Here is a 13835-nt window from a genome sequence, read left to right on the forward strand (position 1 = left end):
GGACTTAAGGGCAAAGACACAAACGGACATTTGCACACCAATGTTTATAGCAGCATTATTTACAATTGCAAGGAGATGGAAACAGCCAAAATGTCCATCAACAGATGAGTGGCTAAACAAACTGTGGTATATACATACGATGGAATATCATGCAGCTCTAAGACAGAATAAACTTATGAAGCATGTAATAACATGGATGGACCTAGAGAACATTATGCTGAGTGAGACTAGCCAAAAACTAAAGGACAAATACTGTATGGTCCCACTGATGTGAATGGACATTTGAGAATAAACTTGGAATATGTCATTGGTAACAGAGACCATCAGGAGTTAGAAATAGGGTAAGATAATGGGTAATGGGAGCTGAAGGGATACAGACTGCAGCAACAGAACTGGATACAAAAACTCAAAAATGGACAGCACAATACTACCTAATTGTAATGTAATTATGTTAAAACACTGAATCAAGCTGCATCTGAGCTATAGTTTTTTTTTTGTTTTTTTGTTTGTTTTGTTTTTTTATATATATATTTTTTATTTTTTTCTCTCTATTATATTATTTCTTTTTCTGTTGTCTTGCTATTTCTTTTTCTAAATCGATGCAAATGTACTAAGAAATGATGATCATACATCTATGTGATGATATTAAGAATTACTGATTGCATATGTAGAATGGAATGATTTCTAAATGTTGTGTTAGTTAATTTTTTTAAATTTTTTTTTAATTAATAATAAAAAAAGATTCTTCTAAGTTCATGGTACTTTGAAAATATTGCCTTCAAAACTGTGGACTTGAGTCAGAACTGCTTTGCCACTTGAGACATTACCAGAGTGCAACTTTAAGTAGACATGAAATCCTCATTTTGTGACACACCCAGTAGTTAGTCACCTAAAAGATTCAAGAGCTCTGGAGGAAGATCAACTTGGTTTCAAATCATAGATTAACCACTTACTTGCACTTTAAATATTTCAGCTAAATGAGCTTTACTTTTATCATGTATAAGATAAGAATATAAATAGTTCCTTACTTGCGCATTTGTTCTGAGAATTGCATGAGAATAATATACATCTTGTGGTACATGTCAAGCGCTGAATAATGTTAACTTATATTACTCTGATATATCTGATTTCCCTTATAGTTTAAAATGACTAAGGGAACATAAACTAAATTAAATAATTTCCTCCACAAACACACATGCACACATATTTATCCATAAATTGCCATTATATTTTACAGGTATACCTCTCATTTTATTGCACTGAGCTTCATTGTGTTAGGCAGATATTGCATTTTTTTTACTAATTGAAGGTTTGTGTCAACCCTGTGTCAAGCAAGTTTATCAGTGCCAATTTCCAACAGCATGTGCTCACTTCATATCTCTGGGTCACATTTTGGTAATTATCACACATTTCAAGGTTTTACATTATTGTTAGTTCTGTCATCATGGTCTCATGTTAGTATTGCAATTTGAGGGGGCAGGCACCACAAACGGTGCTCATGTAAGATGGCCAACTTAAGATGAATGTTTTCTATGCTCTGACTTCCCCTCTGATCAGCAGTTCCCCCATCTCTCTCCATCTGCCTGGGCCTCTCTATTCTCAAGACACAACAATGTTGAAATTAGGCCAATTAGTCCTACAATGGACTTAAGTGTTCAAGTGAAAGAAAGAGACACACATTTCTCACTTTAAATCAAAAGATAGAAATGATAAAGCTTAGTGAGGACAGCATGTTGAAAGCTGACATTGGCTGAAAACTAGGGTTCTTGTGCAATACAGTTAACCAAACTGTGAATGCAAAGGAAAATCTCTTGAAGGAAATTAAAAGTGAACACATGAACGATGCAACAGTTAAAAGGCACAATTGATGGTATGGAGAAAGCTTTAGTGTCCTGGATAGAAGATCAAACCAGCCACAACAAAAGCCCCTAAGCCAAAGCCTAGTTTAGACCAAGGCCTTAACTCTCTTCAATTCTACAAAGGCTGAAAGAGGTAAAGAAGCTGCAGAAGAAAAATCTTATGGTAGCAGAAGTTGGTTCATGAGGTTTAAGGAAAGAAGCCATCTCCATAACATAAAAGTTCAAGGTGAAGCAGCAAGTGCTATGTTCAAACTGTTGTAAGTTATCCAAAAGATCTGGCTAACATAACTGATGAAGGTGGCTACACTTAACAGTAAATGTTCAATGTAGACAAAACAGCCTTCTATTGGAAGAAGATGCCATCTAGGACTTTGATAGCTAGAAATGAGAAGTCAATGCCTGACCCCAAAGCTTCAAAGGAGAGACTGACACTCTTTTTAGGGGTATTTTAATACTGGTGGTGATTTTAAGTTGAAGTCAGTGTTCATTTAACATTTTGAAAATCATAGGACCCTTAGAAATGATTTTAAATCTACTCTGCCTGTGCCTTACAAATGGAACAGTAAACCTGGATGATAGTACATCTGTTCATAAAATGGTTTGTTGAGTATTTGAAGTCAACTGTTGAGACTTGCTGCTCAGAAAAAGAAAAAAAAAATCCTTTAAAAATATTATTGTTCATTGTCAATACCCCTGGTCACTCAAGAGCTCTGTTGCAGATGTAAAATAAGATTAGTATTGTTTTCATTCCTGCTGTGTTGGTTGTAAGCTGTAAGTACCCCAGAAAAGCATGTTCTTAAATTTAATCCGTTCCTGTGGGTGTGAACTCAGTGTAAGTCGGAACTTATGATAAAATTCCATCAGTCAGGATGTGACCCACCTCAATCAGGATGTCACCTCAATTAAAGTACAGTATGGCCAATTCAAATTGGGCTTTCATCTGGATGACTGGAGTCCTTTATAAGAAGAATGAAATTCATACAGAGAAAGAATGCCACAGAGGAAGCAACCAGAAGCTGAAGTCAATGGAATCCAGAAGAGAAGGGAGAAACCAGGAGATGCTGCTATGTGCCTTGCCATGTGACAAATTGAAGACTAAGGCAGCCAGCCCCCAGTATTCCACAGTCTCTGGGAGAAAGCATCATCTTGATGATGTCTTGATTTGGACTATTTTTGAGTCTCAAAAACAAAAGCTAATAAGTCCCCATTGTTTGAGCCAACCTATTGCAGGGTATTTGCTCTAGCAGCCTGGGAAACTAAAACACCTGCTAACACAACATCCATCTTGCAACTCATGGATTTAGGAATCATTTCAACTTCCAAGTCTTATTATTTAACTAATACATTTTGTAAGACTATAGCTAGCTGCCATAGATTCTTCTGATGGATGTAGGCAAAGGAAATTGAAAATCATTTAGGAAGAGTCACCATTCTAGAGGCCATTCAGAACACTCATGATTCATAGCAAGGAGTCAAAATTCCAGTATTAATGGGAGTTTGGAAGAAGTTGATTCCAACCCTCTTGGATGACTGAGGGGTTCAAGACTTCAGTAGAAGAAATAACTGCCAATGTGATAGGAATAGCTGTCTCATGATAAAGCACGAATAGATGAGGAGTTGCTTCTTATGGATGAGCAAAGAAAGTGGTTTCTTAAAACGAAATCTATTCCTGGTGAAGGTGCTGTGAACATTGTTGAAATTGACAATAAAAAATTTTGAATATTACATAAACTTAGTTGATAAAGCAGTGGCCAGATCTGGTAACGAATTCGACTGTGGGTAAAATGCTATCAAACAACATCACGTGCCATAAAGAACTCTTTCATGAAAAGAATAGTCAATCAGGGCAGCAAACTTCATTGTTGTCTTATTTTTACGAAATTGCCACAGTCATCCAGCCTTCCACAACCACCACCCTCATCAGTCAGCAGCCATCAACATTGAGGCAGACCGTCCGCTAGCAAAAAGATCACAAAACTAAAACACATACCTGCTAAGCTACAGTATAGTGTAAACATAATTTTTATGTGCCTTGGGAAATCAAAAATATTCATGTGGCTCTATTGCCATATTTAATTTATTGTGGTAATCTGGAACTGAACACACAATATCTCTTAGTTGTAGCTGTATGAGAAAACATGACATATTCCATTGAATAAGATAATTTTGTTCCAAAATGATGCTAATTCAGAGATTCAGAGATTTCAGCCTGGGGGATCAGGATCCTCGACTTCTGTGTCTCTAATGCCTCCTTGCAAATTAGGGAAGAAATATGAATCCATTTGACTGGCATATGAGCCTGTTATATTTAAAAGGAAATTGTGCCAATTCATTTATAATATGTAGGACAGCTTTAGGGGAAATATCCCCACTTTATATCATCCAAACAGAAGCAAAAACTGTCTAGTTCTCTGTAGATTCTCTTCAGTGCTGACTAAAATACCTTAACATCAATTTCATTGCATGAGAGGATGAAGGGATGCTCATTATATGGTGAATTCTGAGGTAATAACTTTATTAATTCTGAACCAGTATATATATATATATATATATATGTAGAGAGAGAGAGAGAGAGAGAGAGAGAGAGAGAGAAAGAGAGAGAGAGAGAGAGAACATAGAATTTAGAGATCACATTTCTAGGCCTCTCTTTATAGAAAATTCAGTTTTTCTTGTTTCTTCTCTACTTTTTAAATTCACTTTAAAAATAAGAGATCATTTATGAATGAATTTTGCAAATTTTAGTAAAGAATCCGATTTTCCCCACATTTTAGAATGCTTTTAAAAAATATTTACACCACAGTTTACCCAATCAGACTTTGCATAAATATAATATGCAATCCTAAAAACAATGTCAAATCAGAAACAAAACATTTAACTGACAGAGTTCATTTCATATTTCCAGATGATAATGAATGAAATTTGCATGATATACCTCCCATACATTCTTTAACTCTCTCAGTTGTTTGCTAATATATCCACAAATGGCATTGCACCTGCTTTCATACAAAAATATTTGATGCCTAAGCATCAGGGCATTGTCAGAGAAAAAGCTGTGTAACAAGTAGCTCAAATGGACATAATGAGATATGTTCCATGATTGGGCACCTGACACAGCAACCAGATATTTCTCAGATGAGGAATTTTTCTTCATGATCAATGTGCCTTTCAAACGTGACCTAACTGGCTTGCCATTTGGCCACCTGTCTCAGCTGGATGATAAGTTGGTTTGCTCACACAACTCAATGAACACTTGTGTGTATGAATATTGTCTATTCCATTCCCTGGTCCCCTAACACTGTGAGGGAACATTTAAGCATCTGGCCTTAAAAAAAAAATCTCAATTCTCCTTTATGCACAAATGAAGGAGTAGACTGTGACATAAATTGAAGCATTATTTCTTTGGTTTGGGGTTTAATATCAACTCTTCTATTTGAATTTTTTTTTCACAAACACAACTCTATGCTTTTATGTACCTCCAAATCCTTGACCTAATTATGTCAGTTAACTTAGTTTTTTAACTGATACCATATTCCAGAGCAGTATCTGTTGTTGCAATTGTCACTGTACCAGTCTCAGAAGCATCATTAAGAAAAATTCATGAATGTAACAAAGGAAAATTTCTTTTTAATCCTGACAGCTTTATGGGCATTAGGCTTGGCATGACTTGTTCGATATGATAATTATTCCTTGAAATTAATAAATCAACTCAGAAAGGCTTTTGGGCTGAGTGTTGTTATGAAAGCTGATAACCTCCAGGTCTAAAGAGGTGCCCCTGGGAGATCCTGGACCCAGATAGAGAGACCAAAACTAGCAAAGCTCACCCTGTCACAGAAATAGCATGGGGCTGGTATAGATCTGAGATCATGGTGTTGCCTAGATTAGCTCATTTGCCTTAGCTAGTATTCAGCTGCAATGTAATCTTCACTCTGTCTCACAACTTCCCAAGCATATTTAACTGTTTCCTCTTTTATTATTTTTTTATTATGGTATCTTATCCATGCCATTTTTATAACACCAATTCCATTACCTCAATTACATATGGCCTGCTCTCTTGGATGTGTGGCCCTTGGATGTTAAGGAATATGGATTATATATCTGCATCTGCAACATCTTATAGAACAATTGGAATACAGTGAGTGTGATAAGTACATGTTGAAAAGAGAACTGGTCTTTTTAAGCACATGATGTAGAGTTCCCTGCTGTAAATAGGAATGTGTTAAACTGTATAAACGGTTCAGATTCTGAGTCTGATTAATAAGAGTGTACATAGACCCAGTCACTGAGAGTACAAAGACTTGGAAAACAACAAGTGTGTTTCAGTTCATTATTTTTTGACCCACGTTCTGAATCCATGAAAGATGACATTAATGTTGCCCAAAAGCAAGAAAGATGAAAGTTGAAGCTCTTCTAGAACTCTTTAAAACAGAACTGGCCCATCAATAAATTAACATGGGTAAACCGATAGGTGCTATGACTATGTTTCTTCTTGGCAGCTGAATTTACACCAGGAGAGGTCATATTCCTGGGATGATACCATCATCAGTGGGGGGAGTTTTACTCAGATGGACTCTATAATCACCAGTTGAATCTGAAAATGTTTCTTCCCAAAGCATCAAGCAAAATTCTGTGCATTCATTTAGAGCAACCTGTGGGTATGTCTGGAAAACAGTTTTCAATAGGTCAATAAACTTATTCACCATTTCAAATAATCTCTTTTAGTTGCCATCTATATGCATACGGCTCACGTCTAACCAAGCTGTTGTTCAACCCCTTCCCTCTGAGCCAGGCGTCACTGCTGAAGGCAAATATTTATGCACTGAAATCTCATGCCCTACAAGTCTTTATAGTAATGATCATCACATTGATGAACTACATCGTAACCTATTATTTTTCATACCAGTAACTAAATTCCATTAAATGAGTTTTAGGACAGAACACAATATCTGTCTTGATTCTACAGTAAATTGATACATAATGTGCTCGTGCAGGTCTTCAGAAAACCCAATAGGATAGAAGCTGGCTTCTTTCTTTTAACAGCAGTAATTAACATTTGTGTCACAATTTACATTTACTATCATTATGACCAAATTGTTTATGTGGTCTGCAGTTCTGCTACCTCACCCACCAGTCACATGATGCTTGCTTTATCTGTGGCCCCCTGGATGTACAATTGACATAGCTTCAAGCCTTCACTGACATAGCTGCAAGTATCAAAGCCTGCAATTACCAAAGATCAGTGGGAGCAAATCTCCCTGGCCTCTAGTCTCAATGTCCACTTTTCTCAAAGTGACTGTGGGTGTTCTTATTTCCAAACCTTTCATCACTATTGCTATCAGTGAATAAGGAGAGGAGAGCAAGCGCTCCTCAACAAATAATTTCTACTCTATGGCACAGTGATGCCCATAATTTTCTGTAATCGCTGGCCTGTGACTCAACTCTCTGCCCGCCTTCCACATCCTAGCCCCTGCATCTGCCCCTGAAATTGCTGATTCACATCCAGGACCCCCCTGGCATTCTCCATGTCTTCTTTGACCCCTCCTTATTTAACTGAACCTTAGCTCTTACCCAAGAAATCCAATTCTCCTCCATCCCTCTCAAAACTGTTTGGATTTTCTCATATCTCAGTCATGCATCTGTTCTCTTGGCCCCCCAAAGGACTCCTTCTCCTCCCTCTGGTGAAATATCCTTCTTCTTTTAAAGTTTATGCAATTGTCATGTGGGCAGAGATTATTAAAACTCATTTCCTTTATTCCCTCAGCATTAGTAGGATTCAATTTCCCAGTATCTCTTCAGTAAAATGAGGCATGTGAATGAAATCTAGCAAATACAATACAAATAGAAAATTGGCATGGGCCTTTTTAGGGTAAGAGATTGAAAATGACAGGTTTCTACCTGCTATATTCTCTCCAAACATCTGCTGGCTAGATGCAGATGACAAAAACAAAGCAAAACTAAAAAAACAAACAAAAAATATCAATTGACATAGGAACCAGCAGGAAGAATTATGGATCCCTCATTCACCACTTGGACAAAAGCCACCGAATTACTGACCAGGAATGCCTATCTTAGATAGGAAGTAAATGGTAGCAGGAAATAAATTGCTATTGTGTTTGAGCCATTAAAATAGTTGGAGTTCTATTTGCTTATGTAGCTGGCATTACCCTTATCTATATATAGCAAATTTTTTGCTGTTGTCTAGCTGGACTCCAGTGCACTCCATCTCATTTCTTGGATACTTCAGCGTATGGCAAACAATTTTTCTTTCTTCCAACCCTATCATCATCATCGTGAGTAACTGTTAATATCTACCTTGACAACCTATCCTAAACCATAGCCTCTCAGATCCTTACCAGTTGTTTCAAATTATTTTCAACTCTGCTCCAATTCAGCCCTGCACTCTCATAGGCCTACTTTGAAACTGCAACCTATTATAATGATCCTATCTCCAAAATCATTATCAACCGATGTGCCATGTGACTACAATCTCCCCTTCTTCCCACCAGCTGGCTGAAGTCCTCTCATGATGACTGGCCACCGCCTTCACTGAGATAGCCATCTTTTTTTCACTACCTTCTTCACCTACCTTGTATTCCATATTGCTTCACTTGAATCTTATACTGAATTCCATTGCCCTTCTGAGTTTTCATCACATCAATTTAGCAAAACCCCAAACCTGCAGAATTGAGCTGTTTTTCTGGGATCTGATACCCAGATAATGGAGCACTGCACAATACAGGAGATGAATTCCAGTGTAAATGTACATTCACTAATCTCCAATTGACTTTCAAAACTTCCAGCTCTACAATTACCAACTTGGCATCTTTCAGATTTATAAAAGGCATTCCAAACTCAACAATTTCGTATCTACTCTAATGAACACCTCCCATAAATATGTTCTTCTTTCCGAATTCTTTCTCAGCAAATGATCCCACCGCTTTTCCAAATATACTAGCCAAAATTCCTGCAGTCAACCTTGCCTTCCTCTTCCAAGTGTGCAACTTCAGTGTCTCTCAAATACTTCCTGATATCATAACATCTATGAAACTTTCCCTGTCTCTTCCATCATCACAATAGTCCAATCTTATACCATTTTACCTGGAGTAGGGCATAAGGAATGTGAAACTTTATATTTATTAGTTTTATTACCTGATTAATATCTGTAAGTTTACTATACTGTGAATTCCATCAACCCAGGCTTTCTGTTCATTCTTACTCACACTTTCTCTCTAGCATCTTGCATTTTTTTCTTTGTTTATAGTGAGCACCCAATTAAATATTTACTAAGAGAAGGGTAGAATGAATAAATGAATATGGATAAATGGATATGTATTCTCATATTAAGCACAGGCACGTATGAAAGAAGTATTTATATCCATATCACATAAGTGAAAAATCTGGGGTTCAACAAAGACCAAACAAGCAGAGCATAATGGAATTTGGATTCAACTTGTGTCTTCTCAATTTTTTAGCTCTAACTCCTAAGTATCTTTCCCTATAGTAGCATGGAATCAAATTTATGTTTGGTCTTTTTTTCTTTACTTTTAAATTAGACTTAGAGAATTATGCCCAATTGTTAACACAGTTATCTGTGAATATATAAAACACTACTGACAGAATATGCTCTACAACTTTTAAAAAATGAATCATTCAATGCAAATACTTTAAAAAGAAATAGTTTAATTTTATAAATGATAATGTTCATATAGACTCCACGAAAATTAAGATTGATACCGAAATATATCTAAAGTAGTCATCATGCAAAGGGAAAAGGAATTAGAGAAGGAAATAATATATGACATTTAAAAAAACCATCACCATTGTTTTCCATCATTTATTCAATGTTTGCTATGTTGTAGCCATTGTACTAAGTAATTCATATGTACAGTAAAACAGGAGCTATTATTAACTGTATTTTATAGATTAAAAAATTGAGGATTAAAGGAATCAGTTTAAGTCAAGAAGCAGATCCAATTTCTGAGTGATTCCAGAAGCTGCACTTAGCATTAAATCACCAATAAGTCATTAAGTGTTTCAATTTGAGCCATTACTTAGTGAAAAATCAACTAAAACATTTTTTATTACTAGTTTGGTCTAATAGCAAGGTATTTCTATTCTAATCAGTTGAAGGAGAGCACTATGCATATTATAAAACTTAACATTTCCCCGATATTTAAGGAGCAAAATGTTTAGTCTTACCCATGAATTCGATTCCCAAGTGGTCTGCTGTACCAAAGTCAGCACGTAAGGAAGAGAAACAGAACAGAAAATAGTTAGAAAAATTTCAAATGCAATACAACACTTATAAAACTGAACCTCTATAGCAAGGAATGTATCTCAATTTTAACCACCATGTTTGCTTGAAAAAAATAATTTATAGACTAGTCAAAATTAGGAGTGCTCTGAACACTGATCGATATTTCCACAAGGCCTCTGAAGTATTGACTGAAATTTTAGATGGAGTAATATTGCATAAATTAGCAAGCATGTTGATTATAAATGAGAAAAACAAAGGAACCCTGTATGCAAAGAATATCAGGTACTACTGTTATCTCAAGAACCCATGATATTATTTAGAATAATTCCTCGTTCCACATAATCTTATTTAACCCTCTAGATTAAGAATAAGAACAAGAAAGGAAAGAACTTTTACATGACAGGCCCTAACTCAGGTGTGTTTCACCTTTTACCTTCACAACAAAGCAAGTGTTTTTTCTTTTTCATGTGTTAGATGAGAAAACTGTGCTTCAGTGAGACTGAAAGTGTTACATTGGTCACAAAACCTGAGACAGACCCAAAAAACAAACACAGTCTGATTCTTAATCCCCGTGTTACTTAGCCACGGCTGACTAATCCTGCACAATGGATTGGTTCAACAAGAGGAATTCATTGTTTCACAATTTTGGAGGCTAAAAGTCCAACATCAAGATATCAGCCGGGCTCAGTTTCTCTGGTAGTCCATGCATTCCCGCAAGTCTCCATCACATGGCTCTCTCCTTGTACCTGCTCCTCTGGTTTCTGCTGACCTCTGGCTTCTTCTAACTGTGTCTGAATTTCTGCTTATATTGATGCTGGTCACATAAGCACATAAGCACATAACCACATTTTGGCTTCAGACCTACCCTGGTTCAATTTGGCCTCATCTGATCTTCCAAGATCCTATTCATAAATGAGTCCACACTTTAATAAGAACACTGTCAAAAGTTTTATATGCATATGGGGTCACACCCAGGACTAGGGTTTTTAAGGCTTGAACATGTCTTTAAGTGGGACATGATTCAATCCCCCAACAAGCCCCACAGACTGCACTTCCTATCAGAAACAAGTAAAAGATGCATCCATGTCTGTACTATGTCCATGTGGACAGCAGGCAATCTGGACCTGCCAATGTCTGCAGTTTCAACACAGAGTTTAGTTTATTTAACAGGAGCTTTCTTTTGATCATTCACTTATTCATTATTTAATTCATTTTTCTGTTAATTCCTTGCATTATTTAATGATGGTTTCTGCTACAGTAATATATTTCTTAAGTAAGAATAAGTGAATAAAAAATATGTTACAAATGTATTTGTTTCCAAGACTAATTTCTGGGCTTTCTTTTAAGAGTTCCTTATTTAGAAAATAAGCTTTTCCATTTAGAAAATGTACATTATTACCTTGAATATTTCAATGCTTCCCTAATTCTATAAAGTTATTTTTTAAGTGTTGTGTGACTATTTTAACTGAGAAATGCCAACTTAGTATTTTTTTTAAAGGGTGATAATATTTCTGAAAAAGTAGATTCCTTCCTTCCTCCACAGGGCATCTCAACTGCTCCTTCCGTGATAATATGCACAGGAATGTGTATATAGCACAGTGCCATGAAAAGACAGATTTCTTGTTCTCAAAAAGTTCAGAAATCAGTGGGAACCCGACAGAGCAAAATCTCTGATTTGTGATGTGTCACAGTGATGATATAGGGAATATGCGTTGGATGGAGAGAACAAAAATCTATAAGTCTATTTAGGGAAGGGAGAGCACACGCTACATGAAAGAAGGGAATCTGTAGAAGTATTGACGGGATCATGTCCAGACTCTTATGCTTTGTGACTGTGTAGATCTGAGACACCAGAAAAATACTAGAATTGTGGTATTCAAAAATAGAGATTGACATGAGATTACCTGTCATGAAACTAAAGGTAAGGGAAAAAAGGCTGAGGTTAACAAACTTTTGATACCAATTAAAAAGTTACATCCAGAAAATAAGGAAGGAAAAGGAGCAAGGGACGTGTGCAGAAATCAGGGAGCGGAACACAGGGAACAGCAGACCACAAATGCTTAGTGAAATGGCTGGGCACGTAGAAAGCTATTAGCACCAGCCTGGTTGGACAAAGAACTTTCTGGAAAGCAGAGACGCCTCCATAAGGGCTGCCTGTCTTCTGTTTTGCTGGTAGGTATAACGAAGAGCTACTCTTTGTTCTCCCATGATCTTTGCTGCTCCACTTCTGATGGCAGCAGGGAATGTGGAGAATTGGGCTTTGTGAATCTGGAGATTATGCTCCAAAGCAAGTGGCATGCTAATTAAATATGAGGTCAATCTGAATATTTAATAGATCATAAAGAACTCATGACCAAGGCTCTGCACAGGAGCAGAGACAGACATCAGAACTCGAAAATTATTCAAAAACTGAAAGGTACAAGTAGAAATCTTCAGGAAATGAAATTTGACACCTCTTACAATAGAAAAGTTGCATCTAATTATTACAGTTAAAAATTCTCAGAAATACTATCAAGCAAGTTAACATTAATACATTTCGATTTTGTAGGAAAATTATTTATTTTTTTTTATAATGGGATTCATGGGAAGTGACACCACTGACTACATAAATAAAAGGACATGTCTTATTTAAATGCTGTCACTCTGTCTCTCTCTCTCTGTCTCTCTCTCTCTCTCTCTCTAATGCACACAATAGTATACACACATAAACACAAATTTCCACCTAAATACTGTGATCACTATTTTGTGCTTGAAATTATTGACGGGCTTTGGTTCATCAAGACAGATCAGCGAAAATCCATGAACGCACAGCACAGAAAAGCAAAAGATTCTGTCATTTGAATCTTACACAGAACATAAGCCACAATGTTTTCATAACCTTGCATTGGCTGTTTCTCATAACAGTCTGTTGAGGCCAAGCAGACCCACAGGAAATCATGAAGAGGTATGCATTGAGAATTAATCCATTAATAACTAATTTATTCATTTATGCCACAAGTTATATGCCAAGAGCTATGTAACTAACAGGTATAAGAGGGGGTATGCAGTTTAAGCAAAAACAGTTTTATTTCCTCTATAGCACATATTATGGTATATAATTTCCATCTCTTAAACACTTACTTAACGTTTATATGCATAAATGCATTTGGTTTAGAATATTTACAACCATGCACTTTGCAGCATTGGCTAACACTTACAGGGCACTTACTAGACACTACCGAGTCATGGCTTTAATTTTATCTTGCAGCGGTTTAGGAACTAAACATGAGAAACTGAGGCACAGGGGGGTGAATTAACTTTCCCCAAACCACACTGCTGGTAAGTAGTGGGAACACGTCTGAGCCTACACAGCTAGATTTTTAGCCACCAATTATACTCAGGATTTCTGTTATACACTCCTAATGAAGAAAGAGCTAATTTTTCAGATTATCAGGCAGTGAAATTTGGGGGGAGGTAAAAAGAGAATAAATTCATATTCCATAACCCTCTGGCACTATGGAAATACCACTTATTTACTTATTCACCCAATGTTTACTGATAAAGTCCTGAATCTAAGCTAGGCAGAAGCAGGATCTAAGCGATGACAACTTTTTCCTGTTTCCAAGGAACCATTTATGCAAGTCACTAATATTCATCTTTTGGCTACTAGGAAGCTTTCTTCATGGTGAGGCTGGCCTTGTTGAAGGTATTTACTTGTACATACAGGAAGGGAGATCTACAAA

At 36.5% G+C, this 13835-nt stretch overlaps 1 protein-coding gene across 4 annotated transcripts in view; it reads right to left on the reverse strand.

Annotated features, from left to right (window-relative positions):
* The window catches only part of NRG3 (neuregulin 3), a 1079958-nt gene that overhangs the window by 121874 nt on the left and 944249 nt on the right, over nt 1-13835 (reverse strand). For 2 of the 4 annotated variants that reach the window (XM_077124730.1, XM_077124729.1), the window contains exon 4: nt 10056-10079. In XM_077124730.1, the coding sequence (XP_076980845.1) occupies nt 10056-10079 (24 nt within the window). Of the gene's footprint in view, nt 1-10055; nt 10083-13835 lie in introns of all 4 variants that reach the window. The other 2 variants (XM_077124728.1, XM_077124727.1) reach the window with 1 other exon arrangement.

Source organism: Tamandua tetradactyla, chromosome 13 (genome assembly GCF_023851605.1).
Source record: "Tamandua tetradactyla isolate mTamTet1 chromosome 13, mTamTet1.pri, whole genome shotgun sequence".
Taxonomy (NCBI): Eukaryota; Metazoa; Chordata; class Mammalia; order Pilosa; family Myrmecophagidae; genus Tamandua; species Tamandua tetradactyla.